The sequence below is a fragment of the Phascolarctos cinereus genome, unplaced genomic scaffold (assembly GCF_003287225.1).
Source record: "Phascolarctos cinereus isolate Bilbo 61053 unplaced genomic scaffold, phaCin_HiC Scaffold_726;HRSCAF=1367, whole genome shotgun sequence".
Classification (NCBI taxonomy): Eukaryota; Metazoa; Chordata; class Mammalia; order Diprotodontia; family Phascolarctidae; genus Phascolarctos; species Phascolarctos cinereus.
The window spans coordinates 379,745,181-379,767,873 of NW_027556098.1; the positions used below are offsets into that span (position 1 = coordinate 379,745,181).

General features: G+C 40.5%; 1 protein-coding gene across 18 annotated transcripts in view; it reads left to right on the forward strand.

The window, feature by feature from the left end:
- EIF4G3 (eukaryotic translation initiation factor 4 gamma 3) overlaps nt 1-22,693 on the forward strand; it is a 366,388-nt gene that overhangs the window by 296,600 nt on the left and 47,095 nt on the right. For 13 of the 18 annotated variants that reach the window (XM_078145635.1, XM_078145636.1, XM_078145618.1 and 10 more), the window contains 4 exons: nt 8,120-8,239; nt 8,619-8,729; nt 16,549-16,719; nt 20,662-20,859. In XM_078145635.1, the coding sequence (XP_078001761.1) occupies nt 8,120-8,239; nt 8,619-8,729; nt 16,549-16,719; nt 20,662-20,859 (600 nt within the window). The remainder of the gene's footprint in view (nt 1-8,119; nt 8,240-8,618; nt 8,730-16,548; nt 16,720-20,661; nt 20,860-22,693) is intronic. The other 5 variants (XM_078145626.1, XM_078145628.1, XM_078145629.1 and 2 more) reach the window with 1 other exon arrangement.

Below are 22,693 nucleotides of genomic sequence, written 5' to 3' on the forward strand. Positions count from 1 at the left end.
CGGGTCTCCCACTGCCTCAGCAAAAATAAGGGAAGCAGCACTACGAAGGATCCCAAGGTAGATAAGCGCCTAGCAGCATTCATATGAAAGGAACTGAAGAAAGCAACCTAGAGTCTTCCTAAAGTTCCAGCCTTGCTGATTCCAGTCCAACAGCAGGTAAGCTGTCAGAGCCCACAGCCACCCAGCTGTCAACCAGGAGTTCCTGAAGCCCAGGTGGTAGAGTAGGCAAACACCAACACCTGGACCTCCAAGTGTCTCAGTGAGGGCGGGGGAATTGGTGGAAACCAGCTCAGAAAACCACCAGGTGCTTTGGCACTCTACCACAAAGGAATTTCCCATGCATTAGCAGAAAGGAGAGAGACAGCACTGCAAGGGGCCCCAGGCAGATAAACACTCTGCTGCACCCATCTAAAAGGAGCTGAAGAAAGCTAAAGGAAAGGAAAAACAGGCAACTTAGAATTGCCTGAAAGTTCCAGCCTTGCTGATTCCAGCCCAACACGAGGTAAGCTGCCAAAACCCTACAGCCTCCAATTGCCAACATAAGAGGCCCCAGCACACAAAGCCAGTGACCAAGACCTAGGCTCCCAACACAAGAAGCTTGGGTCAGTGCCCTCTGCTCCCCAGCAGGAGAGCTCAATCTCTTTAAAGGCCAGGGAATAAAGAAACCATGAGTAAAAAGAAACGTACCATAGATTCACATTATGAGAAGAGTGAAGATCAAGACAGAAATTCTGAAGAGGACAACATTGTCAACAAACGCACATCTGCAACATCAAAAGGGAATATGAACTGGTCTGAAGCCCAAAAAGCCTTCTTAGAAGAGCTCAAGAAGGATTTTAAAAGTCTAATGAGAGAGGTAGAAGAGTCCTTAAAAAATACAGTTGGCCAATTGGAAAAAAAGTACACCGAAGAAAACAAGTTCCTAAAAAACACAATTGGCAAACTGGAAAAAAAATATACTGAAGAAAACAAATCCCTTAAAAATACAGTTGGCCAATTGAAGAAGGAAGTACAAAAACTAACAGAAGAAAACAATCTGTTAAAAACTAGAATTGGACAAATGGAAACTAATGACTCTATGAGAGAGCAAGAATCAGTCAAACAGAAACAAAAAAATGAAAAAATAGATGAAAACATAAAATACCTCATGGTAAAACAACCGACCTGGAAAATCAATCCAGGAGAGACAATTTAAAAATCATTGGACTACCTGAAAATCATGATGAAAAAAAGCCTGGACAGTTTCAGGAAATCGTAAAGGAAAACTGCCCAGAAGTCCTAGAACCAGAGGGTAAAATAACCAAAAAAAGAATACACCCCTCACCACCTGAAAGAGATCCCAAATTGACAACCAAGGAATATAATAGCAAAATTCCAAAATTACCAGATGAAAGAGAAGGTGCTGCAAGCAGCCAGAAAGAAACAATTTAAATATCATGGAACCACAGTCAGGATTACACAGGACCTTGCAGCTTCTACATTAAAAGACCATAGGCGTGGAACATGATATTCCATAAGGCAAAGGAGCTTGGATTGCAGCCAAGGATCAACTACCCTGCAAAAATGAGCATGATTTTTCAAGGGAGGAGATGGATATTCAACAAATAGGGGACTTCCAAACCTTTCATAAAAAGACCAGAGCTCAACAAAAATTTGATCTTCAAGTAAAGATTCAAGAAAGACATAAAAAGGTAAATGGGACAGAAAGATACAAAATGTTGTTAATAAGGGCGGACTGTTTACACCCCTACAAGGGAAGATGACACTTGCAACTCTTGAGAACTGTATTGTTATTACACCATGTTAAAGGAGTATACATAAAGGGGGTGGATATAAGTTGACTTTGATGTAATGATAAAAAAATCTAATCAAGTGGGTTAAATGGATCCAAGTAAGTGGATTAGTCTGATCTTAGAAAATGTACTGAGAAAGGAGGAGGCAGACAAGGGTAAATTACATTACAGGAAAAGACAGAAAATCCTATTACAGCAGAGGGAAAGAAGGGAAAGGGGGTGAACATTGTTTGAACTTTACTCATCAGATTTGGCTCAAGAAAGGAATAACATAGTCAGTTAGGTATGGAAATCTAACTTGCCCTATGGGCAGTAGGAGGGAAAAGGGGAAAGAAAAGGGAGAGGGGATAATAGAAGGGAGGAATGACTGAAGGAGGTGGTGGTCAAAAGCAAAACACTAGTGAGGGAGGGAAAGGAGAAAGGAGAAAGAAAAGTATAAAGGGGGGAAAAAGGATGGAGAAAAAGACACAGATAGTAATCATAACTGTGAAAGTTGAATCACTATCTTTTTTTTTCTCTTCTGTTGAGTTTTGTTTCCTCTTTCTGATGGTTCCTCCTATTGGTTTTAACCTTTTACTTACAACTTCACTAATGTGAAAATATGTTTAATAGGAATGTAAAGGTATAGCCTATATCAGACGGTGCACCGTCTTGGGGAGGGTGGTGGGGAGGAAGGGAGAGAAAAATTTTAAACTCAAAAGCATATGGAAGTGATTATTGATAAATCCAAGTAAATTAATAAAATAAATTTTTAAAAAAATGATTCCAGAAATATGTAAAATATCTGGAAACTTGTTATCCAGTCTATATGCACAAAACTTTAAAAATGATTTTGGAAACAGTTAATTTGTACATATGCGTAAAACTTCAGAGGTTGTTTGGAAACAGAAGACCCAGTTTCAAATTCCACTTTTACCACCTGTGTGATCTTTGTATAATCAAAAAAAAAAAATTATGAAGCACATACTTTGTGCCAGGCTAGAGGGTAAGCACTGCCAAGTTAAGGGGACCCAGGAAAGGCCTCTTTAGGAAGGAGGTGCTTGAGCTAAGTTTTGAAGGATTCCAGAAGATAAGAGCTATGGCAGGAGAGCAATCCAGGAATAGGGGAGAAGCAGTCCAAAGGCCCAGTCACTATGGTCAGACTGCATAGAAAGTGGCTGAGAATTCTGGATCCGCACAGGATCGAACTTCCTTGACCATTAGAGCTGTCCGAAGAATGAACTGCACTACCTGCAAGTCAGTCAAATGAGCACTGGTCAGGGACACTGTTGTGAACGTCGTGCTTTATGCAGATTCTTAATTTGCTGACTTCTAAGGAGGCAGGTTCTCATCTCCATTCTACCCCTAACTTCCTCTGTGACCTCGTGCAGGACACTCACCCTTTCTTGAGCTTTAGTGTCGTCCTTTGAAAAGTGTGGGTGTTGGCTGAAAAAAACTCTGATATCCTCTTCAGCTCAAAGATTTCTTGATTCTATGATTCCAAATGTGTGATTTGAGGAAAAATCTATATTTATTTCCCAAAACGTTATTGGATTTTGCACTTGACACACGTGCACACACACATGCACACATAATTTTATTCATCTTTTGTTTTTATATCACATTCATTTCCCAGCATATCCCTCTTCCTATACTCTTATACCAGAGAGCCATGTCTTATAATGAGAAATAAAATTTTTTTAAAGAAAAATTTGCAAAACTAACCCACCTATCAACCAAGTCCAGCATTAAATATTCAGTGTTTCCCACCCATGGTCCTGTACCTTTAGATTTTGTAATTCCTATTTGTCACTGTAAAAGATGGGAGAGTTAATTTGTATTCTTGATAAGAGTTAGTCTAGTCGTGGAGAATGTTAATTGTTTTGTTTTGAACACCAACAAAAATGAACATTTGTGTATAAAAAGAATAGAAAAATAATCCTATATGAAAACATCTGTTATATACAGCTTGTGTGTGTGTATATGTATATGTGATATATATCTCACAGTCCCAAAGCTATCTCTCTTGTCTCTGTTTCTCTCTAAATCTCCTTCTTTTCTCATATGTGCCTTTTTAAAAGTACTATATGGACACTTTTTCTTTTCTTGTTTTTGGCATTGCTATAACCAGCTCTCTCTTCCTGCCAGTTCTTTCCACCTCCCCCTCACAGAAATAGAAAAACCTCTCCCCTTGTAAAAAATATCATAGTGAAGCAAAACAAATCTGTGCATTGGTCATTGTGTTCCTACACCTCTAGTCCATTTTCTCCCCATTTTTCCTTTGGAGTCATGGTTGGTAATTACATTGATCAGAGTTATGAAAAATGTCTTTCAGAGTTGTTTTTCTTTACAGTGTTGTAGTCATTGTTCATTTCTTACAGCACAGTAGTATTCCATCATAACTGAATACCACAACTTGTTCAACCATTCCCCAATTGACAGGCATCCTCTCAATTTCCAGTTCTTTGTGCACTACAAAGAGAGCTGCTATAAATATTTTAAAACATTTAGGTTCTTTTCCTTTTTTCCTAACCATCTTTGGAAATAGACTTAGTACTGGTATTGCTGGGTTAAAGGGTATATATATAGATAGATAGATATATAAATAGATAGATAGATAGATAGATAGATAGATAGATAGATAGATAGATAGATAGATAGTCAATTAAATAATTCTTCAGGCATAATTCCAGATTGCTCTCCAAAATAGTTGGATCAGTTTACAGTTTCGCCAGCAGTGAATTAGTATCCCAGTTTTTCCACATTTCCAACATTTATCGCTTTCCCATTCAGTCGTTGTAGCCAATCTGATAAGTGTAACATAATATTGCGAGTTTGTTTTAATTTGCATTTCCCTAACCAATAATGATTTAGAACATTTTTTCATATAATTGTACATTGTTTTGATTTCTTCATTGGAAAACTACATATTCATATCCTTTGACCATTTATCAGTTGGGGAATGACTCGTATTCTTATAGATTTGACAAAGTTCTTTATGTATTTGAGATATGAGACCTTTTATCTAAGAAACTGTCTAAAATCCCCCCCCCAATTTTCTGCTTTTCTTCTGATCTTGACTACGTTTGTTTTATTTATGTAAAGCCTTTTTATTTAATGTAATCAAAATTACTCATTTTACACCTTATAATGCTCTGTATATCTTTGTTTATTCATGAATTGTCCACCTGTCTATAAGTCTGTTTCAGATTTTCTTGTAATATCTCTCTTTATATCTAGGTCTTGTTTCTATTTTGTAGAATGGCTTTCATACTTAGGTATTTGAATCAGATCTCTATGTATCTTCACTGTGAGAAACTTATATAAAGAATTTTTTCCCTGCAGTTTACAATTTCCCTTCTAATTTTAACTATATTAATTGTGTTTGTGTCAAAACTTTTTAGTTTTACTTAATCACAATTGTCTGTTTTATTTCCCATGTTTCTGTTTTTACTTGTTTGGTCGAGGATTCTTTTCTATGCCTAGCTGCAAAAAGTATCTCCTCCCTTGTTCATATAATGTGTTTAATTGGCCTTTTATACTTCAGTCATGTGGCCATTTAAAGTTCATTTTGTGAGTTACAGTCCAGACCTGATTTTCTGCCAGATTGCTTTCTCATTTTCTGTAGATTCTATCGTAGAGTCGGTCCTTGCCCAGTCATCGTGCTCTTTGGGTGTTTCAGACTCTGTGCTACTCTCGATCTTATCCCCCTGAGCAGGAGAATTTTAGTTTTTGATTTATGTTTCTGGCATTCTGGGGTAGAGCAGATAGACAGCTCCCTAGTCTGGATTCAAAGGCTGGCTCTTAGAGTCACAAGTCGTTTAATTTGCGAGCCTCAGTTTCCTCATTTGTGAAAGGGCCGTGATCATTCTTCCATCTCCTCCCAATGAGGATTGTGTTGTGAAAGTGGTGTGTGGAGTGAGTCATAGTTTCTGTATGAAATGGTGACCGTTAAGTGTATTTTAAGGACATCGTACCTTGCCTCCTGAGCCAGTGTTTCCCACAAAGTCTCAGTAAGGCAGACATTATCGGACAGTCTGAAAACCCAGAACAGGGTTATTGGGAGGAGGGAAGTGGCACGTATCCTCAAAGGGTGTCTTACCATTGCTCTTCATCCCTAATGGTAGTTTGCCTCTGTGAGTAGTCAGCTTATGACGTGATCAGGCAGTAGGTATGTGTGGTACAAAACAGTACTGATGGCACCTGATTTGCCCGTTAGCTAACATAGGGGGAAAAGGTCAGATTGCCGTCTTTGAAACGTGATCTGCCAGAGTGCTCGAGTCATTCCATATGAATCGAAGATGAACCAGTATTCGAACAGAAATATTTCAGATTATAAGGGTAAGTGCTTACCCCAAATTAAACTGTCATGTATACCAGTCTCTTGTAATGAAATCTGGCCCCTGGGGGATTTCTAGAATTTGCCTTTAACCATACGGAGCATAGTCTACTTTTTTACATGAATAGGTCCTCTGATTTCTTAATCGAGTATTTGTTAAATGCTTGCTATGTGCCAGACACTGGACTTGGTGCTGGGGGATACGAGCACAAAGAATGAAATAATTCCTGCCTAGAAGGAGTTTACATTCTACTGAGGAGAAAACAAAGATATAAACTTAATGCAGCATCCACATGAAGTGAAAATTAGTGCAAATATAGACAAAGTAAATGTGTAGATATAGATGTAGACGTGGTCTTCTCTCGTGCATCAATGTGAAGGACAATTGAATAACTGTTGAAGTTTAATTGAGGCTGTAGGAGTGCTCTGATGTTTAACCTCCTTGCTTGTCTTAGTGTTCCACTGTGTACTCCTTGTTCCCTGTTTCCACTTTCACTTCACCTACGAGTCATCTCGGACTCCTCATGCTCTCTCTCTCTCGCCCTCCCACCACTCCCCACATCCACGCTGTTGCCAAGGCACCATCTCTCAAATACACCCTTTTTTCTCCTCTGACACTGCCCCTGCCCTGGTACAGGCATCTCCTCACACCTAGCATATTGCAGTAACCTGCTAGGCTTGCCGATCTGCCTGCCCCAAGTCTCCCCCTACTACAGTCCATCCTCCATTCAGCCACTAAAGTGATTTTCCTAAAGCTTGGGTCCAGCCATGTCACTCCTACTCAATTAAACTTCAGTGGTCCACTGTTGCCTCCAGGATCAAATACAGAATGCTTTGTTTGGCATTCAAAGCCCTTCACAGTTTAGCCCTGTCCTACCTTTTACTCCCCATCATGTACTTTTCCCTTCAGTGACACTGGTCTCCAGGTTGTTCCATGAACAAGATATATCACTTCGCTCTGGGCATTCTTGCTGACTGTCCCCTATACCTGGAATGCTCTCTCTGCTCCATTCCAACTACTCATCTCCCTGGTCTCCTTTAGGTCCCAACTAAGATCCCATCTTCTACAGGAAGCCTTCCCCAGCCCCTCTTAAATGTAGTGCCTTCCCTCTGGGAATGATTTCTTTTTTATCTTTCATATATATGTAGCTTGTTTGTGTAAATTTGTTGGTTGCCTCTTCCCATCAGATTGTAAGCTCCTCAAGCGCAAGGACTGTCTTTTGCCTCTTTTTTGTATCTCCAGCACTTAGCATAGTGCCTGATACATAGTAAACCCTTAGTAAACGTTTATTGGTTGATTGATGTGATAATAAGCACTTAATAAAATACTTGACTTGCCTTCCTAAATTATCCTCTTAAAATCTGTATTCCTATTCAGTTTTCTTATGTTACCTTTCACCATCTATGACTGATTGGCCCTTTTTGTGGGGAGTTTGAGGCAAGTGAAACAAAAATCACTGGTTGGCTCTCTTTAATCCAGCTAGCATATCCTGTGGCACCACCTCCTAACTGGAGAGTCCTTAATCTTACATCTGTGACTTTGTCATGACAACGAAGACTTTGTCTTACCATCCAAGTATGCTAAATACATGTTCTTTGAAGTTGATCTTTGTCTCAGAAGTGCATTCTTGACAGTCATTAAACTGTGGTCAGAATGAAAAATAATATAATTCCTGAAATAGGTGTTTGCTATTCTAAACAAATCCTGAGTCAGGTGAATGCTCCGTTTTGGTTCTTCCATCCAGAACAGGTAGGATGGCTACTCTTTTAGCCACCTCTACCTTATCATGTCACCCCCTAGAGTGTACACTGAGTATTCCAGGCTCAGCTCTAGGAGCACTGGAAGGCCTTTAGCTATCCAAGGACCAGGAAAGAGGTTGGGGACTTTATCATCATTCGGCTAGCTCTTGGTCCCTTCTAGCAGGTGGTCAAGACTCCAAGGCCTTTGCCCTTTTGAATCTTGCACACCTCCATGATTTGTTAAATTCTCGTTTGCTTCCTCCTACAGATCAATCAACCCAAATTGCCCATGCGAACTCTGGACCCTCGGATTTTGCCTCGAGGACCAGACTTTACTCCAGCCTTTGCAGACTTTGGGAGGCAGACGTCTGGTGGAAGAGGTGTACCTGTAAGTGCCTGTCCCTACAACCCAGTTAGTTAGAAACTGACCACAGATTCCATGAAGTCCTGCCTAACAGCAAGAGAGCTGCTTGTATTCCTCTCCCAGAGAAGACTAAGTAGAAGAGGTGGAGACTCTCCTTTCCATGCTAATATTGAAGCAAATAAAGGATACTTTTGAGGGGTTTTAAGCCAATAGAAGCTGGTCTGCATTGATTTGGTCTGGATTTTCTTCCCCCATATTTCTTTCACAATGACCTGCAAATGTCTTAGGAATGGTTGTGCTCCTTAATCATTTGATTAACTTCTGTTGGGGTCCTGAGAAGTGGAGGAAAAGTGCCATCATCCACCTAATGGGCATCTCTTTGCTTTGTCTTTTCTTATTGCAGATTTGCAAAGTGCAGAGCAGGCATGGCTTACCGATCCTGGAGCAGGGCAAAGCCCCCACGTGCACCCCACTGCCGATGTCTCACCCCCCACTGAAGAGCCTGCCTCTGGGGGTGCGCTGGATCCTTTTCTTACTGGGCACTTGGGAGGCTGGCATCATCTTTCCCACTTGTTGCTCTTCTGGTTGAGTGTAGGACAGGAAATAAGAGTGTGAACATGACATATGCAAAATGGTGCAGTACTGGTAAAATGCAGATGACCGTTACCGCCCCGCAGCCCGCCCCCCTCTCCCCCCCAGGCAGGCTCTTCAGCGGGGGTGTGACCGGCACACCAGCGGTTCACGAGGGGGCACTGCGCAGTGCAGGATTCGGCAGCTGGTGCCTGCTGTGCACTTGGTCGACGTGCTGGGGTCAGCTGTCAGTGGCCAGGATTTCTCCTTGGCCCATGATTCATTGGCACAATCAGCACTTAATGCTAATGTTCTAAAGGAATTTGGGATCATGTGTACATTTGCAGATCACCCTGTTAAGAGTAATTTATCTGAATGCTCTTTTAAATATTTTTATACAAGGTGATGTATTTTTATTTCCCCACCACCTCTTTTTTTTATGACCATTTTTGAAATCTGCTTTGCATTAAGACTGCATTATTGGAAAAGTAAATTCATTTATAGACGTTGAAAGTTCATCAACATTTGTGGCAGCTAAACATTGATCAGTTGCATAATCATGCCCACAGTGTGCTCTGTGCCACAGTGTGTAAAAAGGGCCCTCTCTTTGGGGGCCTTCTGACCTAATGAAATTATCATTATAAAGACACTCTGTATGTGTGACTATCTCCTAGTCTCACACAGATTTGGAAATTTGGCGGTTGTTAAACTTTTTCTAAAACCATATTTTGATTTTTCTGTTTCCTAAATGAACTTATCACAAAGTCTAAGAAAGCAGCTTTCTAGAGCCATTGAACCTCATATTTTAACAGCATTTTTTCCCTTTATTTTTGATGGTTTAAATTTGTTCTTTTTTTTTTTTTATTCTTACCATTCAGATTATTCTTATGGTTAACAGCATCTGTGCTTATCATATTGCTCAGCTTTGTTCATATGCCACTCACATGAAGTATTGATTTCTTTCCTTTATCATGAACGTTCACTTTTCTTTACCAGCTTGCTGTGTGGTGCTTGCCAGTCATTAAAGTCAAGGATAGGTTATTACTCACTTGTACAATAGACTAAGTTACCTTTTACAACAATTTTACGAATTAAATGTTATCAGAATGTGTGTTTACATGTCGTTCTAGATCACTCCATAGACGCATGTATGTTTATTTAAGTGTCAAGTGATTCAGTCTGTATCTGATACCGTATATAGTCAGGAAAAAGTGATGGGAATAGAGCCATTATCAGGAATTAACTTCTGCAAAACAGAACAATTGGAATTCTTTACTCCTTTTTCTAAGTAGCTCTGTAATACTGCCAAAGCTAGTTTTTAGATCAAATTGGAGCATGTATGGGTGTAGTGATGACCTGATTCAGCCAGGCTAATCTTGCTTCATACTTTAACTAACACTTGCGCTTACATCCCAGCCTCTTGTTGCTTTTCATATTTCAGCCCAAATTGTTGGATGTTTTCAAACTTTAGGTTTTTAGTGATAAGTTAATTTTGTAACACAATTGAGCAGAACTTTGGAAGAATGGTTACATAAGATCCTGAGTGTGTCCTACGTGAAATTAGAATAGAGAGGAAGATTAGAATATTATATTTTAAAAATACTAACCTACTGGGTTTTTTCCTGTCCTTTTCTTTTGTGATATTACTTTAGAAACATGCCCTCTGGCATGCGATTTTTCAGTTGCTGTTGTAGAGGAAAGGGGGACTCCTTTTTTGGATAAGCGCTGGCCTTGACTTCTCTTCTAACTCTGTGAGCCAATGATGTATACATTTTTATCTTAGCAGATCATAGAAACAAATACCAAAAATAATGTGACTCTGTTTGTAATTCTGGTCCCTGCATTCATTCTACAAATTACTTTCATTTTCAAGGATTACTAGATATGGGGCAGCTAGATGGCGCAGTGGGTAGAACACTGTGTGGCCCTGGACTCAGGAGGATCTGAGTTCAAATCCAGCCTCAGACATTTGACACTTTCTAGCTGCATGACCTTGGGAAAGTCACTTAACCCCAATTGCCTCAAAAAAAAAAAAAGACCAGATATGATAAATTGTCTTAACATATTAAATATACTTAAATAAGTTCTCAGAGTAACTTAGGGTATTTATGACTCCTATAATATCTTCTGCTGTGACCAACTAAGAAAAGCATTTTAAATTGATCAGCAAATCAGTCTGTCCCTCATGTGCAGTTTAGTAAAAATTCTAAATAACAGCCCCGTTGATGTAAGGTAAAGTACGTATGTGGCTATTTTCTGTGGACTGACAGAACTTCAGGCTATGGGATTTCTGCAGTTTCTTTATAAAAACCATGTGGGCAGTTGTTTAATATCTTTAGTGGGGAAAGAGGGCAAAGAATGGAGAATGAAAGAGATACCATTACAACAGCATTTTAAATTAGTTGAAACGATAGTCAAAGCCTAGTGGTGGAATAACAGTGGTCCTCTCTCCACCATCTTTTTATGGTGCCCCCAAAGTACTCCAAACACAGAGTTCATTTCAGATCTTTACTAAGGACTTTCTCTGTGCCATTTCCCTTTGCTTGGCCCTAGGGAATAGACTGATGAATAAGGTACAGCCTTGTATACTTAATTTAAGAAGCTTACATAAAATTCAATAGGAAACTTAGGATATGGACATAGAGAATTGTAACAGAAAACCCAACATGAGGGTGGGATCAGAGAATACCTCAGTCCCTCCCCACCCCCCCCATCCCCAGCTCTAAATCATCATCTTAGCAGTGAAGCGAAGAGGTTCCAAAATTGAAAAAAGAAAAATCTTCAACTTCTGGTGATAGAATACTGGTCAGATTCATCAGTTCAACTGCCATTTACTGTGAGCACTCACCATGCCCATGCCCTGTGCCAGGTGGTGGTGGTTGTAAGACATCTCTGCCGTCATTTCCTAAGGGTTATGGGACAAATATACATTAGCTTTTAAAATTGACAGTGGGTAAAAATCAGCAACTCTCCATTTCCTTAGAAGAAGAAAGTGGGGCAAGGTATTAGCTTGTAAGTGATTGAATCCTCCTCAGGGGATCTGCCAGAAGGGGGCCTGTGGCTTTGACCAGCTGCTTAAACCTCCCAGACATAATTGTAAAACAGAGATTATAAGCTCTGCAATGGGGGGAAGCCGAGCCCGCTGAAGTAGGAACTAACTTTGTTCTCTCCCTAGGTCTCGATTCACTCATTTGTAAAATGAGAAAGTTAGGTCAGATGACCCCTCTCTATAACCATACTTCTGTTTATGTCCTATAGCTCCACGTAAAATACTACCCAGCCGCTCCTAGTACTGAGTCCTAGGAAAATGTTTACAGGGATTACGTAGGTAGGAACGAGATATTGACAGAATTATCGGAGGCTTTACTGCTAATGATTCTTGTAAGGCACTGTATGAATTAAAAGACATGGAAAATACTTAGTGGTAATCATTTGAAGGAATACTAGGTGGCGCTATTGGATAGAGCTCCTGCCCTGGAGTCAGGAGGACCTCAGTTCAAATTCAGCCTCAGACACTTACTAGCTATGTGACTCAGGGCAGATCACTTCACCCTGTTTGCCTCAGATTCCTCATCTGTAGAATGAACCAGAGAAGAAAATGGCAAACCACTCCAGTTCCTCTGCCAAGAAAACCCCCAAAAAAGGGGTCACGAAGACTTGGAAACAACTGAAATGACTCAAGGCAACGAATCATTTAAAACCGTTGCATAGTAGTTAAATGAGTTTCCTTTGGATTTTCATTGATAATGAAATCTATCCGTTTCTTTAGAAGAAGTGTGTGTACATACATATAAATATAGTGTGTGTATATATATACATACATATGCACAATGCACGTTATATATAATTAACTGTTCTTATCTGATCAGCTTATGTATTTATGAGAAACTGATCAGATAGAGTAAACAATTGGTATCATTAGCTAATAAAGTTTTTTTTTGAATTACAGGCCACAGATCCTTAAGGACATTAACAGACCTAGATAAATCATGTTACATTTAATAAACAATTTACACCTGTGAACAATATCATCCTTCAGAGATGTAACTAACTTGACCTTCAAACAAGGAAGTATGAGTTTGTAATTTCAACTTCTCGACTCTAGACCATTGGCAGCCCATCAGTTAATTTCTTTTTCCTTGTCTTTGCCTTTAACGTCTAGTGTAGAATGAGATCTTCCAATAACAGTGATTGTATTTTTAAGCTGCCTGGATTGACAAGATCTATCTATATAAATTTATGTTTTTTGGTAGAAAGATTAGATATAACTGCTATTTGTCACCTTCCAAATAAATGCAAATCCCAGGATTTATACATGCGTATTCAAAGAAATGGGAATTTAACAGCAATCAGAGCCAACTCATCTGTGTAGCAAAGGCAAGAAAGAATTTGTTTCCTAAAGTTAAGCAAAGTATACATTTTCATTCATTTTACTCTAATTTTAAATACATCCAGTAGCAGTTCTTGGCAAACTAAGTGATGAAAGCACTGTGACAAAAGGAAATGTCATGTGATATAAATTTAAGTATGAGAGGTACCCAGTTACCACAGAAGACATTTAACTCACTAGGTGTGGACATTAGGCTATAACGTGAATGATTAAGATATAGACAGTATTTTGATTCTTCCTTTTAATGAGAATTATTGTCTTTGTATCTTAATATTAACTGCTGGCAGTAAATGTTCCTCTTGTAGAGTGTGTTTTTGAGAAATCCTTCTTGTAGAATGCTGTTGTCTTCTCAGTGCTACTCTTTCATTAGCAGGGCTCCTGCTTCATTTTCCTTTCGCTGTTATTTGATGATGTTCAGTCATTTCTGGGTCTTTGTGTTCCCTTTGGGGTTTTTTTTTTTGGCTAAGATACTGGAGTGGTTTGCCATTTCCTTTTCTGGTTCATTTTACAGATGAGGAAACTGGGGCAAACAGGGTTAAGTGACCTGCCCTGAGTCACATAGCTAGTAAGTATCTGAGGCTGAATTTGAACTGAGGTCCCCCTGACTCCAGGACTGACGCTCTGTCTGTTATGCCATCTAACTTCCCTGGTTAAAAACGTGATATTTCAGTCATGTCTGAATTTTTGTGATCCCATTTAGGGTTTTCTTGGCAAAGATACTAGAATGATTTGCCTTTTCCTTCTCAAGTTCATTTTACAGAAGAAGCTGGGTCAAACAGGTTTAAGCGACTTGACCAGCTAGTAAGTGTCTGAGGCCAGATTTGAACCCAGGAAGAAGAGTCTTTTTGATTCCAGGCCCGAAGCTCTATCCCCTGTGCCACCTAGCTGCCCTGGTGTTACCTGATACCTGGCTTTCAATTTGGCATTTTCTCTGTTTTTAAACATATGTCCTCCAACTCTCCTCCCACACTTCCCCCCCAAAAAAAAGCACGAGGATTTTTTGTTAGCCATGCCCAAGGCGTTCTTAATCCTGTGTACATGTGGTGTTGTATCAAGAAGTCTAGAAGTTAGAACTAACTTCTTTTTGAGTTGTGGTTGCACTGTTTCCCCTTGGCCAATTAGATTTCTGTCTCTTGGCTGGTGTTTCCTTCTCTGTAAAAAACAAAGGTACAAGAGGCATGATTAGACAGCAGTTCTAAAAAAAAATTCCAGAGCTTTTAGTGGACTAGTAGTAGCTTATGTAGCCCAAACATTGTGGGAAAATGAGAGTCCCCCGGTCCACTGGCCTTATCCAACCTAGTCTAGAGCATTGTTTTCTGTTGCGAAGTGCCACCCTTGTTAAGAAGGACGTTAATTAGCGAGAGTGTCCAGAGGAAGGCAGCCAGGATGATAAGGGCCTTGAGTCCATATCATCACAGAAGGATCAGGTGAAACAGTCGGGCTTGTCTTGGCCCAGAGAAGAGTCAGGGGGCTGTGCTGTCTTCCAGGATTTGAAGGTGATCCTGGAGAGGATGGATTCTGTCTGTTCTTAGAGGGCACAAGCAGGAAGAGTGAGTGGAAGCGGCCGAGAGGCTACTTTAGGCTTGGGGTTAGTGAAAAATCACTGACCAAAGTGGAATGGGCTGCCTCCAGAGGCGGGGGATTCCTTTCGTGTTTGAGTTGAACTAGAGAGCCCCTGAAGTCCTTGCCAGCTCTCTGACTGTCGGTGACCTCCAGGCTGCCTTCCTGTTCTAACATTGTCTGACTCTAGCTGGTCTCAGGTGACAGTGCTGTCTTTCCAAAATGCCTACATTTTATTTGATATTGGCACTAATGAGTGCTGGAACAGTTTATGTTAATGCTGCCAGTTCCTTGCCAGCACAGCCATTTCTAATTAGCTTGAATAGCAAAGTGTAAAAGGAAGGATCTGAAAGGATCCTCAGTCTGTGTAAAACCTTTCAGGGCTTTTTACATTCTATGAATAAACATCAGTCTGTGGGATTTATCTCTGAATTTGCCCTCCTGCAGAACATGACTTTTCTCCTCCAAGCACCACAGGAGTGCTGAAATGCTGTGTGGTGGCCCCAAGCCAGATGTGATTCTGGCTGATGAGGGTTGGGTATGGGGGAGCTAAATTGTGATAGCTACTTACAGCACTTAGAGAACTAAATGTCAGAAAAAGAGGTGTCTGTCATCACGTCATGGATCTTAGATTTACCAAGCCATCAGGTTGCCAGCCAGAATCAGCCTGAACCTTTAAATTGGAAGAATGATAACTAAGCAATGAAAGGATTTACTGTGATGAATATTTTATAGGACAGGATGTCACGTTTTGCTTAGCCTGTTGTCCCGTCATTACATCCTTTAATTTGATGACTAGAATGACATGGTGACATATATTGGTTGCAGCAGGGTATGCACAATACAGGAATGCAGGAGAGCAGAGAGAGCTTATTGAAGAAACTGTACGGGTATAGTGTTAGCTTCTATATGTGGGCATTCATAATAGGGTACGCTCCACATGGACATAGGCATCTATTGGAGAAACATAGAGACATCAGGAAGCTTATATTGGAACTTAATTATTGACCAAATTCTGTTTTAAAATGCAATTTAGATAATATGGACAAGCATGCGTTATATATGCCTTCTCTTTCTCTCCATATGTCCATCTTAAGAAATAGGATTTTCCAAAAGAGAAACCAGAATCGAGGGCAGCTAGGTGGCGCAGTAGACAGAGCACCGGCCCTGAAGTCAGGAGGACCTGAGTTCAAATTCAGCCTCCGACATATAACACTCATTAGCTGTGTGACTCTGGGCAAGTCACTTAACCTCAATTGCCTCACCAAAAAAAAAAAATCTTAATTTGTCCCTTCCCAGAAGGGATTTATTTATAATCTCACTAAATCCTAACAGTGTAGAAATATATTTCCTTGGAGCAGATTTGGTGCTATTACTGTTACCTGTATACTAATTAAGTTGTAAAAGTCACACAAAGCTACTTGTCAGGGATGTTTATAGAGTAATATCATGCTTTAGGGAAGGTCTAGACTTAGAATATATGCATGGGAAAGGGGTACAGTTTGGACTACAGATCTAATAATTAGCATTTTTAAAAAGTTTGTCATCAAGAAACACAGCACGAAATATTTTTCGTGCTGGAGAGAGGAGAGGTTCAGTCATTGAAAATGCATGTGCTCTTGGGGTGGTTCCCTGGGCAAACATTTCCATCTGTTGAAAGAAAAAGGCCCATGTCCCTGACATTACATAACTCCAAACCTTGCTTGAATCTAGCATGGTTACAGTCTCCAGCTGCCATGTCTTGAGCAGCAGAACAAATACGGTGAACTGTAAGTCCTCTTTGTAGATATAATCAGGAATGTTCTTGTCCTAGCTGTTGAACGTTGGCCCAAGAAGATCTCAGCCAGGCCAGAGAAGAGAGCCCAGAAAAATCATCACTGTTTCTGTGAAAGAAGATGTCCATCTCAAAAAGGCCGAGAATGCCTGGAAACCCAGCCAGAAACGAGACAGCCTGGCTGAGGACCCTGAAAACATAAAAACCCAGGTGAGACTTCTCAAAGACATCGGTTGATTCATAATCTTATCTTTAATTGTTAATTAAATAAACTTAAGAAATCGAGCTATTCTAAAATGATTTGATTTCCAGATCCAGTGGCCTTTTCTCAGACCTCGTTCCTCTTGACCTCCCAGCAACCTTTGACAACGTCAATCTTCTCCCATATACTTTCTCTTCCCAAGCTTTTGTCATGCTGACCTCTCCCTGGCTCTCTCCCTGCCTGTCTGGTCACACCTGCCTCAGCACTCTTTGCGTGATCTTCATCCAGAACATTCCCACTAACTGTGGGTGTCCCCCAGGGCTCTATCCTTGGGCCTCTTGTCTCCTCCCACTTTCCTGTCTCCCTTGGTGATCTAATCAGTTCCCAGGGGTTCAGTGATCCATCTCTACACAAAAAGTTCTCGAGATTTTTATGTATGATCCTACATTTCTCCTGAGCTCCAGTCTCATATCACCAACTGCTTTTTTTGGAGATCTCACCCTGGATGTCCTGTAGGTATCTCAAGTTGTACATGTCCAAAAGAGAACTCATCATTTTCCCCTCAAAACCATTTCCTCTTACAGGCTTTCCTTTTACTGTCAAGAGTGCCACCCCATCCTCCCAGCACCTAAGGCTTGCAGCCTTGATGTCATCTGCAGCACCTCTTCAGCCCTCTCTCCACGTGTTCCGTCTGAAGCCGGACCCCTCTTGCCTTCTGACACAGATGCCGCCTTGGCTCAGGCCCTCCTCACCTCGTGCCTCACCTCTTTGCAGCGGCCTTCTGGCTGTCCATGCCATAGGCCTGTTTGCTCTTCCTTCTGTCCTTAACTAAACTCCCAGTGATTTTTCACAAGTGCAGATCTGACCATGTCACTCCCTCACTTAATAATTTCCAGTGACTACCTGATACCTCCAGGGTCAAATATAAAGTCCTTTTTTTGGCTTCCTCCCTTTGAGGCTTGTTATGAAGCCTCTGCGTGAGGCTTGCACAGCCCGCAGCCCAAGGGCACCAGAGGATTTCAGGATGCTTTCCTCTACGTTTTTTTGTGGGCCACAGGTTGTGCAGGCCTGCTCTACATACTCTGCTGTCCAGCAGCACTGGCTTCGTTACATGGTTCCCTACATATGTCACTCCATCTCCCTGGCGGCCGCTCCCCACTCCCAGAATGTTCTTCCTCCACAAGACTCAGGTCAGATTTTGCCTTCAGTAGGAGGCCTTTCCTGGGCCCCCTGGTTCTGGTGCCTGCCTTCTGAGATAACCACCCACTTAAACCTTTGAGGTACATCTTTATTTATTGGCATGCTGTTTTCCTCATTAGACTGAGCTCTTTTTGGCTAGGCCCCGTGGTTTTTAATCTACCTTTCCATCTCTGGCACTCAGCAAGAGCACCTGACCCATAGTAGGTGCTTCATAAGTGCTTGTTCACATAAGTTTTAGGTGAATTTTTCTAAGGTTTGTCTTCTCTCTAACTTTCTATGTCTTTATTACAAGGCTCCATGAGTTCATCTGTGTGAAGCCTCTTTCTTTTGAATGTCAGTTGCACTCTGTCCTCCCCTTCATAGACAGTCTGTTCAGATTTCTGCTGATGAATGGATTGATGACTTGGTGGTGATGAATCTCTCTGTGCTTAGCTCTTTTGTTCCTCAGAAGATAAATACACTATCAGCCTTCCTAACTTTATTTGGAGCCCTTCCACTTCGGCATGTAGGGACCTGTCAAAACTTATGTTGGGCTTTATTTCCTGAAACTTCTAGACATCATAGGCCTTGTTTTCCATCCCAGTTCAGGTAGATTCTCGAAGTTTAAATCTGCAATGGTTGTGTCTCCTAAGACCTCCACTAAGACCCTAAGACCCTAATTTTAGTGCAAGTCTTATGGATACCTTGAGTGTGGTTTTTACTCCACTCTCTTTGTTATGCTATTGGAAAATAAAATTAGAACTTAATCTGGGGTCAGAAATTAAGAGTAAGTTTTAGAAAGCATTCAGTTATACTTCCTAAAGTTCAGGTTGTCTTCTTCTGTCCCAGGGGGCCTATGCCCAACGTTTAACTGTTTCCTTTCTCTTATCCTGCTAATGACCAGGGAAATGAAATGGCATGGGTCTTTTTCTGCTGTTCAGTTCTAGACTAGGTGCTCTAAGTCTTTTTTGGGTTGGAGGTCCCTTTGGATTCACTCTAGTGAATAAAACTAACTCTTTTTTGTTTAGGCAGTGGGGTTAAGTGACTTGCCCAGGGTCACGCAGCTAGTAAGTGTTATGTGTCTAAGGCCGGATTTGAACTCTGGTCCTCCTGAATCCAGGGCCAATGCTCTATCCATTGTGCCACCTAGCTGCCCCTAAAACTAACTTTGTGTTAGAATTTAGTGAAAATAAAGGTGTCATTTTTTTTCCTCATCCAAATTTTCATGGATTCTACCAAATGGGGGTTTGTAGACCCCAAGTTAAAAACCTCTGATCTAAACTATCCTCACCTCTTACCTAGACAACTACCATAGCTTTCTGTTTCATCTTCCTAACCTCAGTCTCTCCCTGCTCTGATAGTCTATTTTTTAAAATGTTTTAAGTTTTATTTTTATTTTCAGTTTCACATTCTTTCCCTCCCTCTGCCCTTTTCCTCACTTACTGAGAAAGCAAGAAATACGATGCCCATTATGCAAAGGAAGTTACATAAAATAGATTTCCACCTCTAATGCAGTGTATACCAAAAGCATCAGAATAATGCTTACTAAAATATTGACCTCATCAAATCACTTGTCTCTCCTCAGAAACTTCAGAGACTCTTTATTGCCTGTATGATAAAGCCCATTTTCCACCTATAACCTTCTCACCCTCTTCTCCCGAGTACACACTCTCTGATCCTTCCACATTTGCCTCCTCATTGACCCTGCATATTCTCTGTTTTGTCCCAGCTCCAAGACTTTGCTTCCTGCTGGTGTTCCACCTAGAATGTCCTCCTTTTCCCTTCTACTCACTATACAGATCTGTCAAGATTTAGTTCAAGTGTAATTTTCTCCATGAGGATTTCTCTGACCCAGGGTTCTGACCTCAGCTAATCTCCTAAATTGTATATTTCCTGTACCATTTGATTAATTATTCCAAGGACAAGGCTGATTTCTCCAACTGGATCTAAGTTTCTGATGAACCTGGCCTATGCTGTGATCTTGATGTCTTTTGTATCCTCATCCAGGATCCCAGTGCTGGGTACAAAAGAGACATTCTCGCATCCTTGTTGAAGGAAGGAATTTGAGCCAAGACTTTTTTCTTTTTTCTGTCACCTTGAAGTTCCTTTGTGAAGCTCAATGATTGTAGACTTGGAGTGAAAAGTGTCACCTCTTCGCAAGCATGATAGGGACATCTTGCCGTGCTCCTTGTTACCAAAAATGTATTTTAATGTAATTGTTAGAGATTACAAAGAGTAATAGTTATGGACATGGTTGGCAAGCAAGAGGAAGGAGTAAAAGTCTCATCTCTGAGTTAGAAGTCTCACCTTCTATCCCATGCATGACACTCTGCTCAGTAGTGTCTGGTCTTTACTCAAACCTTTCTTGCGTCAGAAAATGGACTTCTGTATGAAGTAGCTTTGATTATTAGAAAGTTCTTATTCTGTCTGAGGCAGATGTCTTACCCCCCAAAACCTAGCTTTAACCCCTGGAGCTTTACAAAAGCAATTTGCTTGCTTTTCTGACAGCCCCTTAGTAGGCTGGTATATTGCATTTCTTTAATCAATATTCATTGCTAATAATGTTGGATATTGAACTTAATATTTTTATTACAATTTCATTTTTAATTCCAAATTCTCTCCCACCCCCAAATTGAGAAAGCAAGAAAAACAAAACTCATTACAAACATGTGATATTTGTCTTTAGAATAATTTAATCCTGACTAGTTTTTCATAAAGCATACATAGCTTCATGAATCATTGTGGATGTTCTCTTTTTACAATCTTTACAGGAGCTTTTCCGAAAGGTTCGGAGCATCTTAAATAAATTGACACCACAGATGTTCAACCAGCTGATGAAGCAGGTGGCAGAACTTACCGTTGACACAGAGGAGCGGCTGAAAGGCGTTATCGACCTGGTGTTTGAGAAGGCTATCGATGAACCCAGCTTCTCTGTGGCGTATGCAAACATGTGTCGCTGTCTAGTCACGGTAAGAAGAGAGGAAGGAGTAAAAAAGAAGAAATCCGTGTGAGGTCAATTCTTCCCTCATTGTGCATTCCTCCCAGAAGTGTTCATGGGGCTATGTAAAAAGGAGAGTATATTTTTTAGCGTTTTAATAGAATTTTTGTGCTTCCCTACATGAAACAGAGCCTTCATTTTGAGTACAGTATATATGTATTTATACATTTTTTATTTGGTAACACACTTAGAAAAAATGTTATTAGTGTGTGGTATCAGAAGATAAAAGATCCAGAAAATGGAGAAAAATTAATGCTGAGCGAGTGGTATCAGAGCCCCTCACATTCCCCTGGGATGAACAGTTTTAGCTATAGGGCTATGGATGCAGGCTCACACACTGCTGTAACAAAAGAGCTCAAACTTACTTAGTAATGTGGTTTTTCTGATCTCAGTCTCTTAGAATATTAAAAGGTGACTGTTCTGTAATTTTAAAAATGTGCAAGATTGTTCAAATCTGAGGTTCTGAGCCTTGTTGGTGATCAGGCTGGTAAAGCTTCTGGACCCCTTCTCAGGGTCATGGTGTTAAATGTATAAAATAAAATCCATACAGTTAAAAAGGAAACCAACTCTGTTGAAATGCAATTATCAAAAAGTTTTTAAAAATCCAGAAGCCCCCAGGTGAAGAGTCCCTGGTTTAGATATTAATGGATCCTCCTTACAAATCTCCACAGTCCTTCAGGGCCTGCTTTCCTCCCCTTTGCCAATGCTCTTTTGTCTCTTTCAACACAATTGATTGGTACCTCTCAGTCTTTATAGCTGGATTTCCATGCTAGCAGATCTAGGGCAGAGCAAGAAAGGGGAACCAAAGCAGCTCTGGTCACAGTTCTTATTGGTCTTTCCTGGCCCACATTCATCAAACTGTCATGGACTCTCTCTTTCCTCTTCTCATTGCTTCTGGTTACCAAGCTTCTTGAGTATCAGTAACTAGTTCTTTCTTGTCATTTGGTTTATAACTTAATTATCATGATCTCTTGTGGTTTTTCATTATTTAGCAACATATGGCGAATATACAAAGATAGTATGTGTGGAGTACCAGAGACTAGTCACGCAGAGGAAGGAGTAAGTGGTCAGTGTGGTCTGGGAAAGGAAAGCGGTCATAGAGAAGGCAGACCTGATAAGATGGGTGGTATAAGTAGGTGGAAAAGGTAGTAATAGAGGGAGTCAACAGAGTGGTAGATAAGGGTGGAAAAATCTACCTGTAGGACTACTTAGAGACTACATTACTATAAATACTGTAAGATGAAAGAGACGTGATAGACTTATTGGGCCCAGCTCCCTCTTTTACAGAGGAAGAGACTACTTACCATAGAGATTGTGACTGTCCCATTAATCAGTGAGTTATCTTTGGAGCTAGAACTGGAACCGAGACCCCCAAAATTCCAGGGTAGTAGAATGGATAAAATAGGTAGCAAGGAACTGTTGATTATTTTTTTAATAGGAAGAAATCATTGTTTTAGTTGTCTGACAGTGGTATGAAAAATTAATTAGATTGAGGAGAGCTTGGAGAACAGGAAGACCAGTTAGGCTACTATTACAGTAATTCAGGCATGAGATAATAAGGGCCTGACCCCTGTCCAAGGTAATTAAAAGGGTCATCCCTAAATAATCTAAATCATAGTAAGTGATAAAGGATAATGGTGGAAGAGATAGATGCACTGAAGATGAATCTTCTGGTTTCAGTCTAGGTGAATTAGGAGACTGATTTTACCATTGACAGAAATTGAGAAATTGGAGACATCTGTTTTAATGACTTGGGAGAGCATGGTTTAGACATATTGAGTTTTGAGGTACTTTAATGGGTCATA